This window comes from Scyliorhinus canicula, chromosome 12 (genome assembly GCF_902713615.1).
Source record: "Scyliorhinus canicula chromosome 12, sScyCan1.1, whole genome shotgun sequence".
In the NCBI taxonomy this organism is placed as follows: domain Eukaryota; kingdom Metazoa; phylum Chordata; class Chondrichthyes; order Carcharhiniformes; family Scyliorhinidae; genus Scyliorhinus; species Scyliorhinus canicula.
Genome location: NC_052157.1, coordinates 33,597,265 through 33,619,657, shown reverse-complemented (window position 1 = coordinate 33,619,657; position 22,393 = coordinate 33,597,265). Strand labels below are relative to the sequence as shown.

Genomic DNA, 22,393 nt, shown 5'->3' with positions numbered 1-22,393 from the left:
GATAGGGCTGGGGATTGGGCCTCGCTAGGGTTCTCTTTCAGAGGGTCGGTGCAGACACAATGGGCTGAATGGCCTCCTTCTGCACTGTAGGGATTCTGACACTGGAAGCTACAGATGAGTCCAAAGAAGAATTTTACCCCATCCTTGAACAATCCTTGGCCTGAGACTCAAAGAGCAACAAGCTGATCCTCTTTGGTGATTTCAACACCAAAGTTGGAAGGACGCAGACTTCCGGGGAGATGTAATCAGCAGAGAGGGGGTAGGGTATTCCAACACCAAGAACAAGAATGCCTAGAACATGGCCTTGTCATAACCAACACCTTATTCCGCAGATAAACAAGTACAAGACCTCATGACAGCATCCTTGCTCCAAGCACAGGCACCTGTTCTAAATCTAGTTTACATTGAAGGAGGGGAAATTGCTTTCTCTTACCTACTAAGACACCAAATACAATAGTATTGAGGATAATGAGATAAAGAATAAGGTTTCGGAAAAATGAACCTGTTTTATTCTGTTCAGGAAAATATACAGCATATTTTTGTCAAGCCCATTAATCAATTGAATTCCATTCAAAACATCAAAATCAGACGTAGGAAACAAATATTTAAGGAAACCTTTAAATAATGGGGTTGAAGAAGTAAAAAGACAAATGTACTCTAACCTTAGTATTCAGTGGTAAATATCAACCTCGCTTTTCACTGCTGACTTCTTGCAGGGGTTACATTTTGCTATATTATCATTCACGAAAACCTTATTCAAGAAACATGTTCAAAGTACTGCATTTTTCTAAATAAAATGTCTAACGCATTGAGAAAGTGAAACAAAAATTTATTTTGGAAGCATTCCCAGTACGGGTGTGGCTTTGCGATTGTGTTGCAGTGTTGGCAGCACTGTTTCACTTTGACCATTTGCTATTGTGTAATAGTTAATTAACATAATATCGCAGTATCCTGGGGACACATTGGATGATGTACTAGATGCATTGGGATCAATGGACAGGCTAACGAATGTCAACAGCTCTTAAGGGGCGTCTGGCCACTCTTAAAGCTATTATTGGGCAAGCAGATTGGATGCTAAACAACTCAAAGAAGTGATCTGCAGCTTTGATGAAGCAGCTTTTAAGCTCCTACTACAGAATGTCCTTGACATAAGGATGGCCTCACTCAATCTGGGGGTTGGAAGGGGGCATCTTTCCATCAGGAACTTCCTGGACAGAGAGGTCGTAGAAAGAGAAAGTCACAGTCAGAAAATAAAGTGAAAGCAATTTCCTGATTGCTGAAAGAATGCTCATCCTTGAGCCTTTTAGCAACCATGCATACGATGTACGCCAACAGCGCATCAAGTATAAGTATTGCAGGGGAGACAGACAGAGGCTCTGATAACTGTTCACTCTCCAATGCTAAAGCGTATGCTGAAATGCCAAACCATTGGAGTCGGAGTCATTCAATTGTATGCTAATGTTCCAGGGTGTGTCAAGATGATAACATTCTAACCTGTGCTCCACTTCTCATTCTTTAGCTATGTCCGAGGTAGTTGCAGCAGTGCTCTGTAACCCCAACATGTCCCATATCTCATATCATCCTGCAATACTCAGAAAGCTGAGGGTTCAAATCTTACTCCAGAGACTTAAACACTTAATCTGAGCTGACACATCAGATAACAGAGTGTTATGCTGATGAAGGTACTGTCTTTTGGATGAATATTTAATGCAGTGCCTTGTTCTCCCTCACACATAGATACCCTGTGATTAGGTCAGATAGCAATGTCAAGGTAGGAAAACTTGAGATCATGTGTGGCTAGCTGAGATTTTACTGGCTGGAAATACCACATAGATCATGCGAGGCAATATTAACTTTCCTTTGGAAAAACGAAAAACAATGTTAATTAAATTAGACTTTATAGGCTATCGATTTGATAAGGATACTTTCCAGGATCCATTGTGCCCACATGTTGAGTGGTGGATACCTGACATAACGATTCTGAAGACAGTTTCTCTGTCTGTGGTTTGAGGAGATATTTACATTTCGAATTGGATTAAAATCAAAACGCACCAACTGCAGGGGATCTTCAATCATCAACTTGTTCAACTTCTTTGGATCTAAGGAACAATGAATGAGGATCATTATAAATCTTTTTGTATTGACTCCATTATTTCTTCAGAGTTTTTCTATATATTTCCAATAAATGTGTTTCCAATATTTTAATTTTTTCACTTTCTAATTATAATTTTAAGTGCTAAGTGTACCCTGAAAAATATGTACCATAACGCTTTAGTGGTGACAGTGTACAAGGGCAGACTTGTATGGGTGGTGAGGTTTCCCATTGAGCGTCCATTGTCTGGAAGTGGGATTTCCAAACTGCACATGGGAGAAAGCTCAGCTCCAGAGAGCTGGCTGCCAACCTGACTGGGCTGCCTGTAGCTGTGCATTCTCAGCAGTGCCACCAGAAGTGCTGGCAAATGCTGGGACAACAAGCAGTCCCAAGAGTCCAGATCCTGGAATCAGGCTGGAGGTAAGTGTCTCTTGGCAGGCGACGGGATGTCAATAACGATTAAATACTTTCCTGAAAGTTACAACACATGACTTGCTGTCGCATTCCAGCCATTAGTTGGCTAACACATCCACCCTTGTGACATAAGGCTTCCTAAATGAAATGAAAATTGCTTATTGTCACAAGTGGGCTTCAAATGAAGTTACTGTGAAAAGCCCCTAGTCGCCACATTCCGGCACCTGTTCGGGGAGGCTGGTACGGGAATTGAACCGTGCTGCTGGCCTGCCTTAGTCTGCTTTCAAAGCCAGCTATTTAGCCATGTGCTAAACCAGACATCGGCCATTGCCCTATGGCAAAAGGAAAGCAAAAAGTCCAATTGAAAGATGCTTTTCTGTCAGGCAAACTGCCCCCCCCCCCCCCTCGCCTAATTTTCGATATTTATACACCTGTTTAAAAAGAAAATGACAAAAAAAAAATCTTTATTAAAGTCCCAATGATTTTCCTCCATGATGTCCCACAGCAATGACCTGGAGATTGACTTTCAGTTGCTGGAGACTCCAGACCAATCCAGGAGGGTTGGAAACCCCAGATAGCAAGAGTAAAATGGAGTGGGGGATGGTGAAGAGGGGTGGGAGACTTGCCAGATGAGGAAGGTGCACCTGGGGTATGAAGGAAAGGACATGGGGGATTTGGGTATGGGGGGAAGGGTGTGAGTGTGTGTTTTGGAGAGCAGACCTTGTTTGCCGATGTGGAAAGGAGGCTTGTGATGGAAGTGGCCCCGGGCCTTCCTGGCCAGGGCCTGAGCAGGGTAACATGCTGATCTTTCCTCTTGGCCCTTATCTCCTCCCACTGGCGTCAAAATTGGGGTCAGGTGGGAAGCGGTGCTCAAATGGCCAGTAATTAGCATTGGTATTTTAGGGGTGTCAAGTGGGGCGACTGTGACCCGCCTGTGATGAATGGTATCAGTAACTGCTGGAACTGTACCTTGCCTTTAATACATTGGCCCTTTAAGACTGGGCTTGGAACCCTGGGGGACTCCGCCTCTGGCTCCGTCCCCAGGAAACGGTATATAAGATGAGGCTCACTCGGCAGCATGTGGTGAGCACACTTCTCGGCAGCTGTTCAGTTCTCTGATGATTAAAGCCTTTGAATTACCGATCTTCTCTCCTGTGTCGTAATTGAGGGTATCTCAATTTAATCATCAGACACATCAAGATGGACAACGCTCTAAAGCCGGAGAAACTCAACCTGGACACTCGGTCACCGGAGGCCCCGGAAATTTTTAAATATTGGCTCCGGTGCTTTGAGGACTATCTTGACTCCTCAGCGACTGATGTCGATGGCGCTCGCAAGCTAAGATTACTACATGCTTGGGTGGGCCACCGACTCTCCTCCGTGATCGATAACGCTACGACCTACGAAACTGCGGTCGATATACTGAAGAAACGCTTCGTAAAGCTGATTAACGAGGTACATGCCAGACATTTGCACTCAACCTGCAGCCAGCGCTCTGGGGAAACTCTGGACGAATACGTGGAGAGACTCACTGCGCTGGCGAGGAACTGCAATCATAAAGCAGTGACGGCAGAAGCCCACATGAACTTGCATATTCGCAATGCCTTTGTGTCCGGTATCAGGTCCTCGTACAGCTGGCAGTGGCTCCTAGAAGACGGGGCAAAGGATCTCCAGGGCACGGTAACGCTCGCCTCTTCTCGAGAAACGGCCCACCGTAACCTCCGTACATACTCCGCGGACCTTGCAAACCCCTCTCGATCCCCTCCAGACTCGGCCACGCTACAGGCCTGCGCCATGCAGTGATCCGCTCACTCCGGGGGTTCCCCATGGTATTTCTGTGGGCGAGGCCAGCACCCACATCAACGTTGCCCGGCCCGCTCCGCGATCTGCAACTAATGCGGGAAGAAGGGGCACTTCGCTAAAGTCCGCCTGGCTGGGCCCAAAGGCCACAAATAAAAGCCTGACCAGGCCCAGAAATCAAGCTAACGGCCTCACAGGCCCCGCAACGCGGCCGCGCGGCGGCCAGACACGCCTACTTCCAGCGAGTCATGGGAGTGGCCATCTTGGCGGCAGCCATCTTCGAACCCCGACACGTGCGACCGACAGCGGCAGCCATTTTGTGACTCCGGGCGGCCATTTTGTGAGTCCGACTTAACCGAGGACTCTGACTACCCGCAACTAGGAGCGATCACGCTCGATCAATCACGGCCAAAGCACCTGCGGAACTCAATGATGCGGGTACAAATTAACGGCCACGACACTCCCTGCCTATTCGACTCCGGGAGCACAGAGAGCTTTATCCATCCAGACATGGTAAGACGCTGCTCTCTGCGCACCCACCCCGCCTCCCAAACTATCGCCCTCACCTCAGGGTCCCATTCGGTACAAATCACGGGGTATTGTGTCGCTGACCTCTGTTGGAACCAACAATTCTACGGACACGTGCTTGTAGGATTAGAATAGCGGTTTTAATATACTTACAACAGAGCCAGCCTGTTAGCCTTTGAACTGTGTCCTGGCGACCATCCGGGAACTCCAGGAATGCGTACTGCGGGTTGGAATGGAGGAGGCGCACCTTTTCAACAAGGGGGTCAGTTTTGTGCCCCCTGACGTGTTTCCTCAGGAGGACCGGGCCTGGTGTCCTCAGCCACGCCGGAAGTAAGACCGGCGTAAGATCGTGGCCGTTAAAGTAAGAAGGTAGTGCCCCTAGAAAAAATGAAGAGCCACTCATGAGGGGTTTGATTTGTCGCTATACAGAGGAGGGATCTGATTGCGTGGAGCGCGTCTGGGAGGACTTCTTGCCATTGGGAGACTTGGAGTTTTCTAGACCGGAGGGTCAGTAGGACGGTCTTCCAGACCGTCGCGTTCTCCCTCTCCACCTGCCCGTTCCCCCTGGGGTTGTAGCTGGTAGTCCTGCTCGAGGCAATGCCCTTGTCGAGCAGCTACTGACGCAGCTCGTTGCTCATAAAGGACGAACCCCGGTCGCTGTGCACGTAGCTGGGGAAACCAAACAGGGTGAAGACACTATGCAGGGCCCTAATGACTGTGTGGGAGGTCATATCGAGGCATGGAATGGCAAAAGGGAATCGGGAGAACTCATCGATCATGTTGAGGAAATAAATGTTCTCGTTAGTGGAGGAGAGTGGCCCTTTGAAATCAATCGCAAGACGTTCAAAGGGCCTAGAAGTCTTGACCAGGTGGGCCCTGTCTTGTCTATAGAAGTGCGGTTTGCACTCTGCACAGATCGGGAAGTCCCTGGTGACCGCTTTTACCTCCTCGGTGGAGAAAGGCAGGTTTCGGGCTCTGATGTAGTGGGCGAGCCGGGTGACCCCTGGATGGCAGAGGTCCACGTGGATGGCTTTCAGACGGCTGATCTGAGCGCTGGCGCATGTCCCGCGGGATAGGGCATCCGAGGGCTCGTTGAGCTTCCCCGGTCGATATTTAATATCATAACTATAGGTGGAGAGTTCGATCCTCCACCGAAGGATTTTATCATTTTTTATTTTGCCCCTTTTCGAGTTGTCAAACATAAAGGCAACTGATCGTTGGTCGGTGATGAGGGTGAACCTCCTACCTGCGAGGTAGTGCCTCCAGTGACGAACAGCCTCCACGATGGCTTTTGCTTCCTTCTCGACAGAGGAGTGTCGGAGTTCTGAAGAGGATAGGGTACGGGAAAAAAATGCAACGGACCTCCCTGCCTGATTTAAAGTGGCTGCTAGAGCTACCTCTGAGGCGTCGCTCTCAACCTGAAAGGGAGTGGATTCATCCACCACCTGCATGGCCGCCTTGGCGATGTCGTCCCTGATGCAGCTGAAGGCCTGACGGGCCTCAGCTGACTGGGGAAATCGTGTGGCCTTAAAGAGTGGGCGGGCTTTGTCCGCATATTGAGGGACCCACTGGGCGTAGTATGAAAAGAACCCCAAGCACCGTTTGAGGGCCTTGGGGAAATGAGGGACGGGGAGCATGCGTTCCGGGTCTGGGCCCAGGACTCCATTCTCCACGACGTAGCCGAGGATGGCTAGTCTGTTTGTGCGGAAAACGCATTTCTCCTTGTTATAAGTGAGATTTAATTTCTGTGCCGTCCGGAGAAAACGGTGGAGGTTGGCGTCGTGGTCCTGCTGGTCATACCCGCAGATGGTAACATTGTCCAGATACGGAAACGTGGCCCGCAGAGCTGGACTGGTCCACCATTCGGTCCATTGCTCTTTGGAACACCGAAACCCCGTTAGTGACGCCGAAGGGAACCCGGAGGAAATAGAAGAGGCGGCCATCGGTCTCGAACGCCGTGTAGTGGCGGTCCTCCGGGCGGATTGGGAGCTGGTGGTATGCAGACTTCAGATCCACCGTGGAAAATAGCCGATATTGGGTGATCTGATTAACCATGTCTGCAATTCTGGGGAGGGGATACGCATCTAGGAGCGTAAAGCGATTTATGGTCTGGCTATAGTCGACGACCATGCAAAATTTTTCCCCGGTCTTGACGACCACCACCTGAGCTCTCCAGGGACTATTACTGGCCTCTATGATCCCGTCACTGAGCAGCCATCGGACCTCAGATCGGATAAAGACCCTATCCTGTAGGCTGTATCGCCTGCTGCGAGTAGCTACTGGCTTGCAATCTGGAGTGAGATTGGCGAAGAGAGGAGGGGGGGGCGATGCGCAGCATGGCTAGGCTGCAGATAGTGAGTGGGGGCAGGGGCCTGCCGAAGCTGAGAGTGAGGCTCTTGAGGTTGCACTGGAAATCCAGGCCTAATAAGAGTGGCGCGCAGAGGTCAGGCAGGACATAAAGTTAAAATTTTGAATAACTAGCACCTAGAATTGTGAGCGTAGCGACGGTGTGTCCTTGGATTTGGACTGAGTGGGAGCCCGAAGCGAGGGCGATAGTTTGGCTCACAGGATAAATAGGAAGCGAAAAGCGTCTTACCAGCTCTGGGTGTATAAAGCTCTCGGTGCTCCCGGAGTCATAGAGGCATGGCGTGCTGTACCTGTTGATCTGGCCCTCCGCCATCGAACTTCGTAGGTGCTTGGGGCGGGATTGATCTAGGGTGACCGCGTTGAGTTGCGGGCCGCGTGATGAGTGCCCGGGAAGGTCGTAGTCTTCCGACTGGGCGTCCGGTCGAGTAGATGCCGGTACGTTCTGGCGAGCTTGATGCAGGATCGCTGCGCTGAGTTGCGGGCCGCGTGATGGGTGCCTGGGGAAGTCGTAGTCTTCAGATGAGCTTTCTGAGCATGGAGATGCAGATGAGGCCCGTGGATCGCACGTGGTGAGCGGCGAGGAAGATGGCGGCCCCCATGAGTCGCACGTGGCCGGCCGCATGGTGGCGGTTTGCTAAGATGGCGGCCCCCATGGATCGCACGTGGCAGGAGGGGGCGTAGACGGGGCGTAGGCCGCAGCATTTCGGGCCCCGCGGGCCTGCTGGTGCTGGGAGTGATTTGTTCTCTCTACTGGGGAGTTGAAAACTGGGGCCCTTTTCGCGAGGCACACTCTGGCATAGTGGCCTTTCTTCCCGCAGCTGCTGCAGGTCGCGGATCGGGCTGGGCAGTGCTGCCGCGGGTGCTGGCTTTGGCCACAGAAATGGCAGGCTGGGGCAGCTGAGTAGCTGGCTGGAGCAGCTGAGTAGCTGGCTGGGGCAGCAGAGTAACTGGCTTTGGCAGCGCGGTAGCTGGGGGGCCGTGCGGCACAGGCCTGGGGGAATTGTTGGTCAGGGGTCCACGATGAGGTTGCGCCGTCTGCGGGAAACGACGTGGGGCTGCGGAAGGAAACTTCCATAGTGGTAGCAGCCTCCACAGTAGTATCTAAGTCCTGGGCCCCCTTTTCTAGCAGTCTTTGGCGCACATAGTTAGATCTAAGGCCCGCTACGAAAACGTCCCGCACAGCAAGCTCCCTATGTTCAGCCGCGGTAACGGCTTGATAATTACAGTCATTGGAGAGATTGTTCAGTTCCCTTACAAATTCGGCTAGCGTTTCTGTAGGCCGCTGACGGCGAGTCGTAAACACGTGGCGTGCATAAACCTCGTTAATGGGCCTAACGTACATTTTGTCCAATATCACCAGCGCTGCGGTGTAAGAACCGGCCGGATTTAGCTGTATGGAGATTCTGTGGCTTACCCTCACGTGAAGTAGGCTGAGTGTTTGTTCCTCCCTTGTTCCGACGGTGCTGGCTTCTGCCAGGTAGGCTTTAAAACATCTCAGCCAGTGGGAAAAAATTTCCTTAGCCTCTGCATCCTGCGGGTCGAGTTCTAGGCGTCCAGGCTTGAGGGCTGCTTCCATAATTTACTTTGACTGTTTCGTAAGTATATTAAATTGTGGGAACCAACAATTCTACGGACATGTGCTTGTAGGATTAGAATAGCGGTTTTAATATACTTACAACAGAGCCAGCCTGTTAGCCGTTGAACTTTCGGTGAACTGGCTGGCTGACCCTGTGGCACGGATCTTTATACAGCAGCTCCAGGGGGAGGAGTCCTGGGCGGAGCTACTCCCCCTGGTGGTCAGGTAGTGCAACTGCACTTACAATATTGATGCATATATATACAGATTATAATACCGTGTGAATTCTCATTCACCACAACCTCGCAATTCAAGGCGCTGAATACACCCGCTTTAAACTCTACATCCTCCCTCACCTCTGCGCCTCCTGCTGCTCGGTCTGGACTTTTAGTGCAGCCACCGGAGCCTGACACTGAAGTTCGGCGGACCCCTGCCCCCACTCACGGTATGCAGCCTGGCGACACTCAAAGTTGTACTCCTCGCGAACCTCACTCCCGACTGTAAGCCCGTCGCCACCAGGAGTCGCCGGTACAGTACCCAAGACATGACTTTTATCAAATCAGAGGTTCAGCGGCTACTAAAAGATGGGGTCATGGAGGCCAGCAACAGCCCTGGAGGGCTCAAGTATTGGTAGTCCGCTCCGGGGAAAAGCAACGAATTATAGTGGATTATAGCCAGACCATAAACCGTTTTACGCAACTCGATGCGTACCCACTTCCCCGCATAGCGGAAATGGTGACTCAAATCGTCCAGTATCGGGTATTCTCCACGGTCGACCTAAAACCGGCCTATCATGGACTCCCTATCCGCCCAGAGCACCGCCCCTATACGGCTTTCGAAGCCCGTCGGCTGTTTTTCTTCCTCAGGGTCACAAACTGAGTCTCCGTTTTCCAGAGGGCGATGGATCAAATGGTGGACCAGTATGGCTTACAGGCTACCTTCCCGTACTTGGACAACGTCACCATCTGCGGCCATGACCAGCAGGACCACGACGCAAACATGAGGAAGTTCCTCCAGACTGCCCGGGCCTTCAACCTCACCTACAACAAAGAGAAATGTGTGTTCCACACAACCCGGCTAGTCATCCTCGGCTACGTCGTGGCCCTAGGCCCAGACCCCGACCGCATGCATCCGCTTAAGGAACTCCCCCTCCCCCGTAGCTTCAAGGCACTCAAACGGTGCTTGGGGCTTTTCTCCTATTACGCCCAGTGGGTTCCCAGACATGCGGACAAAGCCCGATCACTCATTAAGACCACGGTTTTTCCCTTGATGGCTGAGACCCAGTCGGCTTTCAGCCGTATCAAGGCCGACATCATCAAGGCCGCCATGCACGCGATGGACAAAGCCATTCCCTTCCAGGTAGAAAGCGACGCATCAGACATCACCCTGGCTGCTACCCTCAACCAGGCGGGCAGACCAGTAGCGTTCTTCTCCCGAACCCTCACCGTCTCGGAAATCCGGCACTCTGCAGTCGAGAAGGAGGCACAAGCCATAGTGGAAACGGCACTGGAGGCACTACCTAGCCGGTAGGAGGTTCACCCTCGTCACCGACCAACGGTTGGTTGCCTTTATGTTCTATAATGCACAACGGGGCAAAATAAAGAATGACAAAATTCTGAGGTGGAGGATAGAGCTCTCCACCTATACGTACGATATTAAATATCGCCCGGGGAAGCTCAACGAGCCCCCGGATGCCCCGTCCCGCGGCATGTGCGCCTATGTGCAAAAAGACTGCCTGAGAGCCATCCACGATGAACTCTGCCACCCGGGGGTCACCCGGCTTGCCCACTTCATCAAGTCCCGCAACCTATCCTACTCCACAGAGGAGGTCAAGGCCATGACTAAGGCTTGCCAGATCTGTGCGGAGTGCAAACCGCAATTCTATCGATCAGATAGGACTCGCTTGATAAAGGCCTCTGGGCCCTTTGAGCGACTGTGTGGACTTCAAAGGGCCCCTCCCGCCCACCAACCGCAACATCTATTTCCTCACCGTTATCGATGAGTTCTCCCGCTTCCCTTTTGCTGTCCCCTGCCCCGATATGACCTCGGCCTCCGTGATCAAAGCACTGCACAGCATCTTCACACTGTTTGGTTTCCCCACTTATATCCACAGCGACTGGGGTACATCGTTCATGAGCGATGAGCTGCGTCGGTACCTGCTCAGCAAGGGCATCGCCTCAAGCAGAACGACGAGCTATAACCCGTGGGGAAATGGGCAGGTGGAGAGGGAGAACGCGACAGTTTGGAAGGCTGTCCTTCTAGCCCTACGGTCAAGGAGTCTCCCAATCGCCCGCTGGCAGGAGGTCCTACCCGATGCCCTTCATTCCATTAGGTCGCTCCTCTGTACGGCCACGACAAGACCCCTCACAATCGTTTGTTTGTCTACCCCAGGAAGTCCACCTCTGGGGTCTTGCTTCCACGCTGGCTGACGACTCCGGGACCAGTCCTACTCCGGAGACACGTGAGGAGCCATAAAACAGATCCAATAGTCAAAAGGGTCCAACTGCTACACGCAAACCCTCAATACACCTACGTCGAGCCCCCCGACGGCAGGCAGGATACCGTCTCCCTGCGCGACCTGACACCCGCTGGCTCTCCCACCGACCCCCCCCCTTCTACCAAAGCTCCCCTCCCTGCACCGACTGCCGACCCCGACAGCACCCCCCCATAGCGCCTCCTGCCCCCCAGCCGGCGCCGGCACCGATCACCCTAGTCACCCCGGATACCCCCCACGCTCCAAGGCGGGTAAAGGCTCAGTCAACCGTGCTCCCGGATATACCATCATCGAAACCAACCATATCCACGGCACCACCACCGGAGCGGAGAAGGTCAGCACGGACGGTCAGACCACCCAAAAGACTTAATTTATAACTCCACTTCACCCCCGACGGACTATGTGTTTTTTTTAAACAGGGGGTGAATGTGATGAATGGTATCGGTAACTGCTGTAACTGAACCTTGCCTTTAATACATTGGCCCTTTAAGACCGGGCTTGAAACCCTGGGGGACTCCGCCTCTGGCTCCGCCCCCAGGAAACGGTATATAAGATGAGGCTCACTCGGCAGCATGTGGTGAGCACACTTCTCAGCAGCTGTTCAGTTCTCTGATGATTAAAGCCTTTGAATTACCAATCTTCTCTCCTGTGTTGTAATTGAAGCCCCTGTAGGGCTCCGCCATGTTGCCCGTGGGCCAGCGCGGAGACGGCCATGGCGCGCATGCACAGACCCGTGCTGACTGTGTAGGGCCTGCTTTCAGCACCGGAGCAGCGCACTGTACTCCGGCGCCGTTCTAACCCCTGAGGAAGGGGAGAATGACTGGGCCTGGAGGCCCGTTGACGCCAGCATTGCTCACGCCGGTTTTGACGCCAGCGTCAACACTCGGCCGGGATTTGGATTTAGTGCAAAGTTATGTGGGGGGAAAGATGGTGGGAGCAAGCTCGCTGGTGGGGCTGCGTCCATTAAGGTGAACACGCTGGCCGAGGTGATGGCGGTGGAGTTTCAACTGCAGAGTTTGCCAAGCTTTTCGAGCAGCATGGGAAGAAGATGACGGAAATACTGAAGCAGATGATGGACTATACGTTGACCCCGATAAAGGATGCTCTTGGAAATACTTCGATGGCGGTGCGGGAGCAAGGAGAGGTGTTGAAGAGGAGGAGGAGGCATTGTCGTGGCACAGCGACCAGCTCGCCTTGATTGAAGAGGAGCTGCAGAAGGTGGAGGAGAGTAATAAAGGACTGCGAGCCAAAGTGGAGGACCTGGAGAACAGGTCACGGCGGCAGAATGTACTGATCGCGGGTCTCCGAAAGGGGCTGGAGAGCCGGAGGCCGACGGAGTACTTTTCAGAAATGTTCGGCAAGTTGTTAGGAGAGGAGGAGAACAACACCCTCTTTGAGATGAATGGAGCTCATCAGGTTGCTCTGAGATGAATGAGAGCTGTGATAGTCTGTTTCCACAGCTGAAGGGGAAAGTGCTGAGATGACCAAGTAGAATCGAGAGGTGAGGTGGAAAGGCAGTGGTACTCGAAAATACCAGGACGTCATGGTGGAGCTCACAACATGGTGGGTGGCCTTTAACAGGGTGAATGTGCGGTTCAGGGTGGTCTTCCCAGCGAAATTGAGAGTTAAGCATAACTCCAAGGACTATTACTTTGAGACAGTGGAAGAGGCGGAGGCTGAAGGATTGGGACTGAACCGAGTTTGGACTTTGTTTTTGTATGTTGGGGTTGGGAGGGGATGGTTTGGGGATGGTGGGATAATGTGTTGGGGTTTTTCCCCATTTGTTTGGGGTTTATCATGTTTAGTTGTTTAGAAGGGTTGGGTGTGGGAGGGGGGATTTCCAATGGTTTTTATACTAGGTATGTGGGGAGAGGGGGTTCTGGCAGGGGCCACCTCGCTGGTAAACTTGAATTGGGCCTGGGAGATGTGAATGGGAGGGGGGTCGGTGTGGGGGAGAATGCAGAGACAAGTGGTTTCGAGAGGAAGTGGTTGGGAGTTTCTGGGAAGAGGAGGGGGAGGGTTAGCTGACTGATGGTGACTAGGGGTAGGGCCTGGTTTCACCCGTAGGGCGGGGCAGGTGGCTGTGGTCAAGACTGACAGAAGGGGGAGGGGGGTGAGAGACCCCAGTCTGAATGGTAATGTGGAATGAATGGATTTGGGCGGACCGGTAAAGCGGTCGAGAGTTTTCTCACATTTAAAGAGTTTGAGAGCCGATGTGGTGCTGTTGCAGGAGAACTACCTGTGGGTGAAGAACCAGGTTAGGCTTCGGAAGGCGAGCGGTACGCGTAGGTAAGACAGTTAGGTTTCAGATGAAGAAGGTGGTGGCGGCTCAGAAGGGCAGGTACGTTATTGTAACAGGTGCTTTGGAGCGGAGGTTGGTGGAGTTGGTTAGCGTGCATGCCCTGAATTGGGATGATGTTGTGTTTAAGAAGAGGATGTTGGCTACCATACCAAGTCTGGACACGAATCTATTAAATTTAGGTACGGATTTAAAGACAGTGATGCATCCGAAGATGGATCGGTCGCGCTCGTTGATCCCTTCGGCGGGGGAGGCGGTGAAGGTGTTGGCAGCTTTTATGAAGGAGATGGGGGGAGCGGACCCATGGTGATTCTTATATCTAGTGGGGGAGAGAGTATTCCTTTCTTGCGCCAGCGCACATTGTGTACTAAAGGACTGGGATTTTTATTTTGGGGAGGTCGTTCCCGTCGGAGGTGAGGAAAGTGGAATACTTGGCAATTGTCATTTCAGATCATGCTCCGCATTTGGTGGCTGTGGTCATTGAGAAGGGGCCTGCACAGAGGCCAGCGTGGAGGTAGGATGGGGGGGGGGCTGCTTAGCAGATCCAAATTTTTATGCGAGGATGGGAAAGGTAATTGATGCTCATGTGGGGTTTAATAAGAATGGAGAGGTCGGTGGTTTGTGAGGCGCAGAAGGTGGTGGTAAGGGTGAGGTCATCTCGAATAAGGCACAGGTAAATAGGGAGGCAAGAGAGGAGTGGCAACAGCTGGTAGATTAAATCTTGGAAGTTGATGGGAAGTATGCGGAAGATCCCACCCCGGAGTTTTTGGTCAGTAGAAAGGGGGTGCAGGTACAGTTTGACCTTTTGTCTACAGGGAAAGCAGTACGTCAGTTGAGGCGGGTGAAGGGGGTAGCATACGAATAAGGGAAGAAAGCCAGTCTCTTGTTGGCAGGACAACTCTGCTGGCCCATCGAGTCTGCTCCTCCATTCAATCATGGTTGATATTTTTCTCATCCCCATTCTCCTGCCTTCTCCCTTGATCCCCTTATTAATCAAGAACCTATCTGTCTCTGTCTTATAGACACTTAATGATTTGGCCTCCACAGCCTTCTGCGGCAAAGAGTTCCACAGATGTACCACCCTCTGGCTGAAGAAATTCCTCCTCATCTCAGTTTGAAGGATCGTCTCTTTAGTCTGAGATGAGTGCAACAAAGCTTCCTGCCATAGTGCTGCACTGCGCCCGATGCGCTGATCACCACTCTGACGGGGCAGACTGGTTCCCGCTCTCCATCTCCAAGCCAAGCTGGTCATCGTGGAGAGCACAGTGCTGCTGGACCATGGACCTCCTGTGTCACCATCTCAGTTCAGTACAGCACCTGGGGTAAGGGACAACAGGAATCTCCTTCCTCCCTGGTGCCACACACTAGTGTTTATCTGGACAGCACTTATCCATGGGACTCATGCAGCCACCAGAACAAAGATCCCAAGTTCGACTGGGGGTGGAGTGTGAAGAGAGGGGTTGATGGGGTGGTGGCCTGATGAAACCTAACCCTCACCCTAACCCTAACCCTAACCTTGCACTGGCAGGCAGTAAGGCAAGGAGGTGAATGATGAAGATGGACAATGGAAGTCAGAGGGAAGACCGAGGGGAGGGAAGCTGCTTCCTGAATTGGCTGCATGAAAATCGCATAAATAAGGGAGTCAAAGGGATACCATTTGTTTACTGGAAGGGGATGGTTGAATATTCCAAATGTTGTGGGTATAGGTGATGGGCTCGGGGAGATGGTGGTTGAATCGAAGAACAGACTTTTTCTTGAGGCTACTAGCCTTTTCCCTCTGGGTTGCTGACATCCTGCAAGGTCTGGTGAAGACAGGTGGGCCAGAGAGAGTGATATGACTATGGACTGGTGTTTCAATACGGCGCCATGACATTCGAACCCGCCAGCTGATAGCAAACAGATGAATCAGCAACCAGCCCGCCAGAGGAGTTGGAGAGGATTCATCTGTGCATAATTAATGGGGTTCCAAGCACAGAATCTAGCACAGGATCCTGCCATTCTGGCCAGTAGGAAAGGCTCTACCGGAGCTACCCACCACTGCACTTAATCTCAAAGTGGGAGAATTCTGCCCTGAGTGTGTGAGAGACTGAGTGAGTGTGAGGGAGTGAGAAACTGAGTGAGTATGTGAGAGTAAGAGTGAGTAATGGGAGTGGGACTGAGAGACTGCATCTGTGGGAGTGAGAGAGGAAGTGAGTGGGTTTGTGTGTGAGAGGGAGTGAGAGGGTGAAAGTGAGAGGGTGAAAGTGAGAGAGTGCATGAGTGGGTGGGATTTAGAGGAGTGGGTGGGTGGGAGTAAGAGAGGGAGCGAGACTGAGGGAGTGAGTGTGTGAAAAAGAGTGAGCTGGTGGGTGTGAGAAGGGGAGTGAGTGAGAGTGAGGGAGTGGGTGGGAGTCATTCGGGAGGGAGAGGGTGACTGAATGAACGTCAGCCATGTTCCCTGGGTTTCTCCGGTACCCCAGCCGTATGTTTCCGCCACTTGTCAATGGAATTTTCCATTGTAACAACCCCATGCAGCAGGGAAGCACTCAGGCAGCAAGCAAACATCACAGAGTTGTCATCTTTAGACAAAGAGTAAGAGCAGGATAGAGATGAGATTGTAGTCCACCCATGTTTTGTTGATAAAAATTTACTGAAAGTCTTAATAATCAATCCCTCATTTAAAAATCAGGGGCGAAATTATCCAACCCCCCGCAGGGTCGGAGAATAGCCCGGGACCGGCGTAAATCCCGCCCCTGCCGTGGCAGAAATTCTCCGCCACCCGGGAATTGGCGGGGCGAGAATCACGCCCCGCCGATCGGCATGCCCTCCGCGCCAATCGGCGAGCCCCCCACAGCGATTCTCCGGCCCGCAATGGGCCGAAGTCCTGCTGCTGAGAGGCCTCTCCCGCCGCCATGGTTTCAACCACCTCTGGTGGCAGCGGGATTGGTGGCGCGAGTGGGCCCCCGGGGTCCTGGGGGGGGCGCGGGGCGATCGGACCCCGGGGGGGGGGGTGCCCCCACGGTGGCCAGGCCCGCGATCGGGGCCCACCGATCGGCGGGCGGGCCAGTTCCGTGGGGCACTCTTTTTCTTCCGCTGCCGCCACAGCCTCCACCATGGCGGAGGCAGAAGAGAATCCCCCAGCGCGCATGCGCCGGTGCTGACGTCAGTGGCAGCTGACGTCAGTGGCAGCTGACGCACCGGCACATGCGTGAACCGGCGAAGGCCTTTCGCCAGCCCCGACGACGGCCGGCGGGCGTCAAAGGCCGCTAGCGCGGTTATGGCGCCAGTCGGCGTGGCGCCAACCACTCCGGCGCAGGCCTAGCCCCCAAAGGTGCGGAAAATTCTGCACCTTTGGGGAGGCCAGATGCCGGAGTGGTTGGCACCACTCCGCTACTCCGGGACCCCCCGCCCCGCCGGGTAGGGGAGAATCCCGGCCCAGGTGTTTCACTCTAGATTTGACAGAAGGGCTCAAGGGGTAGCAGTAATGGTCAGGAAAAGGGTACGGTTCCAGATGGAGAAAGTGGTTGCAGATCAGTGGGGTAGATATGTGATTGTGATAGGGGCGCTGGAGGGGAGGCTAGTGGTGCTGGTAAGTGTATATGGTCCCAATTGGGATGATGTGGGATTTGCGAAGAAGGTGTGTGGGGCCATCCTCGACTTGGACACACAGGAATTAATAGTGGGGGGGGACTGGAACTTGTTGCAGGAGACAAGAATGGACAGGTCACGGCCGCGCTCGCTGGTCCCATCAGGGGGAGGCGAAAGCGCTGACTGGGCTAATGGTGGAAATGGGAGGGGTGGACCCTTGGAGGTTTCTGCACCCAAGGGAGTGGGAGGACTCATTTTTCTCAGCAGTCCATAAGGTATCCTCGCGGATCGGCTTTTTCATGGTGGGGAAGGCGCTGCTTGCTGTGGTTAAGGGGTCGGCAATTGCATGATCAGATCATGCTCCGCATTGAGTGGATATGGTACTGGAGAAGGGGGTGGTGCATAGACTAGGGTGGAAGTTAGATGTGGGACTGTTGGGGGACCGACGATTTGTGGACTGTATTATACGTGTCGGAAACCAAGTGTGTCAATAGGGGGAACACTGGAGCTGCTTCGGGTGTTTGGGTCCTTCTTGGGGTAAAAATTAAATCTAGACTGATGAGCCATCAATTGCACGAGAGACGAGTTGCTATACAAAAGTTAGGCTTTAATAAGCTAGAACTTTGCCCTGCGGTCGACTACAGTAAATGGACGACCGCCGGGCGTTCTGACTATTTATACTTCGGTATGGAGGCGTGGTTAACTCAGCCTCTCGACCAATCGGAGAGCCGTCACATGACTGGTCTTAACCAATCGGTCGAGAGGCACATGACCGACCAGGGCCAATGGTAAGCCGGTGTTCTGCACCAATGGCAGACAACTATGCAAATCATACCACCACATTCACCCCTTGCGGAGAAAGAAGCCGGGGGGGGGGTATCAACGAGAGCCAATGGGGGGGGGGGGGAGGGGGGGGGGAGAGAACTGGTGGTATGAGGCAGCCGGGAGAACAAAAATTTACTCTCCTTTTCTTTTATTACATTTTTGGCTTCCCACTGGCCCAGACAATTAGCAATATTACACAAAGTCCCAACAAAGTCCATGGAGTTGGTGAAATTTAAATCGATTTGATCAGTCTTTTCGTGGCCCGTGACGTTCTGGCAGACCGCCGCAGTGGAGTAGGTGACGTCGGTTCAGCCGATGGTGGTGGTTCCGCTGACGTCCTGGAGTCTGGGAGCGATGGTCCTTGAATAGTCTCCGTCACCCGAGCTGGCTGTGGAGACGCCATGGATGGGGAAGGGGTGACCTGGGTGGGGCGCTGGGGGGAAAAAAACAGGGGCGGGGGTCTGTGGTGAAGGGGGGGAAGGCCGCACGCCGGCGGGTGCCAGGTCCCGGAGGGAGACCATGTCCTGCCGACCGTCGGGGTACTCCACATACGCATACTGCGGGTTAGCGTGGAGCAACTGGACTTGTTCCACCAACGGGTCGGACTTGTGCACCCGCACATACTTCCGGAGCAAGATGGGTCTGGGGGCGGCCAGCCACGTCGGGAGAGGGGATCCGGAGGACGACTTCCTGGGGAAGACAAGAAGACGTTCATGAGGTGTCTGATTTGTTGCGGTACAGAGGAGGGAGCGGATAGAATGTAGGGCATCGGGGATAACCTCTTGCCATCGGGAAGTAGGGAGGTCTCTGGACCGGAGGGCCAGTAGTATGGTCTTCCAGATGGTACCATTCTCCCGCTCGACCTGTCCATTGCCCCGGGGGTTATAACTGGTCGTCCTGCTAGAGGCAATGCCCCTGCTGAGCAGGAATTGACGCAGCTCGTCGCTCATAAAGGAGGACCCCCGATCGCTGTGTATGTACGCGGGGTAGCCGAACAGGGAGAGGATGGAGAGGAGGGCCTTAATGACGGTCGATGTGGTCATGTCGGGGCAGTGAATGGCGAAGGGGAAGCGGGAGAATTTGTCAATTACCGCCAGGAAGTAAATGTTGTGGTTGTTAGAGGGAAGGGGCCCCTTAAAGTCAATGCTGAGACCATCGAAGGGTAGGGATGCTTTGATCAGGTGTGCGCGCTCGGGGTGGTAGAAGTGCGGTTTTCACTCGGTGCAGATGTGGCAGTCACGGGTTACTGTCCTGACTTCCATGATGGAGAAAGGCAGGTTGCGGGCCTTAATGAAGTGGTAGAGACGGGTCACCCCTGGATGGCAGAGGTCCGCGTGGAGGGAGCGGAGGCGGTCGATCTGCGCGCTGGCGCAGGTGCCGCGGGACAGGGCATCAGGAGGCTCATTGAGCTTCCCAGGACGATACAAGATCTCATAGTTGTACGTGGACAACTCGATCCGCCACCGTAAGATCTTGTCATTCTCAATCTTGCCCCTTTGTGCATTATCGAACATGAAGGCCACTGACCGTTGGTCTGTGAGGAGGGTAAACTTCCTGCCGGCCAAATAGTGCCTCCAATGTCGCACAGCTTCGACTATGGCCTGGGCTTCCTTTTCCACAGAGGGGTGGCGGAGTTCAGAAGCCTGGAGGGTTCTGGAGTAGAAGACCACGGGTCTGCCCGTTTGGTTCAGGGTGGCCGCCAGAGCTACTTCTGATGCGTCGCTCTCGACCTGGAAGGGGAGGGACTCGTCGATGGCGCGCATCGTGGCCGTTGCGATGTCCGCTTTGATGCGGCTAAAGGCCTGGCAGGCCTCTGTCGACGGCGGGAAGGTCGTGGTTTGAATGAGGGGACGGGCCTTGTCAGCGTAGTTGGGAACCCATTGGGCGTAGTAAGCGAAGAAACCCAGGCAGCGTTTGAGGGATTTGAGGGTATTGGGGAGAGGGAGTTCCATCAGGGGGCGCATGCGTTCGGGGTCGGGGCCTATCACTCCTTTACGCACTACGTAGCCGAGGATGGCTAGACGGTCGGTGCTAAACACACACTTATCCTTATTGTATGTGAGGTTAAGGAGTTTTGCAGTTTGGAGGAATTTCTGGAGGTTAGCGTCATGGTCCTGCTGGTCGTGGCCGCAGATGGTGACATTATCAAGCTACGGGAAGGTAGCCCGTAATCCGTACTTGTCGACCATTCGGTCCATCTCCTGTTGGAAGACCGAGACCCCATTTGTGACACCAAATGGAACCCTAGGAAGTGGTAGAGGCGCCCATCTGCCTCAAACGCGGTTTATTTGCGGTCACTCGCGCGGAGGGGGAGCTGGTGGTAAGCGAACTTAAGGTCCACAGTGGAGAAGACCTTGTATTTTGCGATATCGCTTACCATGGCGGAAATACGGGGGAGAGGATATGCGTCCAGTTGCGTAAACCGGTTGATGGTCTGGCTATAGTCGATGACCATCCGGTTCTTCTCCCCAGTCCGGACCACCAGCACTTGGGCTCGCCAGGGACTGTTGCTGCCCTCGATGACCCCTTCCGTCAGCAACCTCTGGACCTCAGACCTGATGAAGGACCGGTCCTGGGCGCTGTACCGTCTGCTCCGTGTCGCGACGGGTTTGCAGTCGGGGGTGAGATTAGCAAACAAGGGTCTACTTTGAGGGACGCGAGGCTGCAGACAGTGAGGGGGTATATAGGGCCGCCAAATTGGAAGGTCAAGCTCTGCAGGTTGCACTGGAAGTCCAGTCCTAGGAGTGCCGGTGCGCAAAGGTCAGGGAGGACAAGGAGTTTATCATTTTTAAAAACCTTCCCTTGGACCGTGAGGTCCGCGATGCAGCACCCGGTGATGCGGACAGAGTGCGAACCTGAGGCTAAACCGATTTTGTGTTTTACAGGATGGACAGGGAACGCGCAGCGTCTTACCGTGGCAGAGTGAACAAAGCTTTCCGTGCTCCCGGGGTCCAGCAGGCAGCCCGTCTCGTGGCCGTTGAGGTAGATGAGTGTTGTCGTTTTGGCGAGCGTGCGTGGACGTGACTGGTCGAGCTGAATGGCCGCGAGCCGTGGAGAAAATCCGTATTCGTCGTCGTCGTCCGAGTAGATGCTGGAAGAACCTTGCGTGCCAGTCCCGGAAGGTGGTGCCCAGGATCCGCACGTGGAGTCGGGATCCCAAGATGGCGGCGCCCAGGACCCGCACGTGGAGTCGGGGCCCCAAGATGGCGGCGCCCAGGACCCGCACGTGGTGTCGGGGCCCCAAGATGGCGGCGCCCAGGACCCGCACATGGGGTCGGAGCCCCAAGACGTCGGCGCCCGTGGGGCCCTCGTGGTTGCTGGGGAGGGGTTAGCGGTGCCGGCGGGCCGATCGGAGCGGCTGGGAGCGGGGGCAGAGAGGCGCGCAGGCCAGGCGCGGGGGCCCGGCGAGCGGAGAGTAGCGCGATGCGCTGGAGGGGCCCCAGAGGAGAGAGAGAGAGGCGCGCAGGCCAGGCGCAGGGGCCCGGCGGCGGGGGGGGAGAGAGTTGCGCGCCGTCTAGGAGGGGACCGGGAGGGCCCGGAGGAGAGAGAGAGGGGCCTGGGGGCGGGGGGGAGAGTGTTGCCTGGCGTCCAGGAGGGGCCAGCAAGGGCCCGGACGTGGGGATCCCTGGTCGCTGCGCGGAACCGCAGCGACCGTTTTGGCCTGGAAGACAGTGGAGAAGTGGCCCTTCTTCCCGCAGCTCTTACAGAGGGCGGAGCTGGCTGGGCAGCGCGGGCGAGGGTGTTACGCGAACCCGCAAAAGTAGCAGCGGGGCCCCGTGGACTTGTTGGGGCGTCCCGCGGCGTAGGCCTGAGGGAAGTCGGGAGCGGCGGATGGCGGTGGGGAAGCGTGCCAGGAGGCCCAGGGTGGTGCAGCGCGGCTGGGGACATAGGCGCGGGCGTTTAGATCGGCGACCTCCAGGGAGATGGAGAGAGTCCGTGCCTCAGTTAAGCTGAGGTCGTCTTTCTCCAGCATCCGTTGGCGGATAGCGGGGGACTGCATCCCAGCCACGCAAGCGTCTCTGATCAGCAGTTCCATGTGCTCCATAGCTGAAACTGCGAGGCAGGAGCAGTTCCTCCCCAGGATGGCGAGGGCCTGGTAAAATTGGTCTAATGACTCACCGGGGAGCTGTTGTCTGGTGGCCAGCAGATGTCGGGCGAATACTCTGTTGACTGGTTTAATGAATTGTCCATTCAGCTTTAGCATGGCGGCATCATAATCTTTCTCCTCCTTGATTATCGCATAGGCTGCTATACCCACGCTGGAGTGGAGGATGTGAAGCTTCTGTGCCATGGTGGGGGGGCTGGTTGCAGACTCCAGGTATCCTTCGAGACATGCCAGCCAATGTTGAAAAAGTTCTGCAGTGTTCGGAGTTTGCGGGCTGATGCGGAGGCATTCGGGCTTGATCTGGAACTCCATCTTCAAAAATCTAG

The 22,393-nt window shown here is 54.1% G+C and overlaps 1 protein-coding gene across 2 annotated transcripts in view; it reads right to left on the bottom strand.

Moving 5' to 3' along the window:
• LOC119974167 (cation channel sperm-associated protein 2-like) overlaps window positions 1-22,393 on the bottom strand; it is a 98,805-nt gene that overhangs the window by 58,323 nt on the left and 18,089 nt on the right. For both annotated transcript variants that reach the window (XM_038812875.1, XM_038812874.1), the window contains 2 exons: window positions 1,926-2,099; window positions 434-502 (listed from right to left, as the gene is read on the bottom strand). In XM_038812875.1, coding sequence (XP_038668803.1) covers window positions 434-502; window positions 1,926-2,099 — 243 coding nt within the window. The remainder of the gene's footprint in view (window positions 1-433; window positions 503-1,925; window positions 2,100-22,393) is intronic.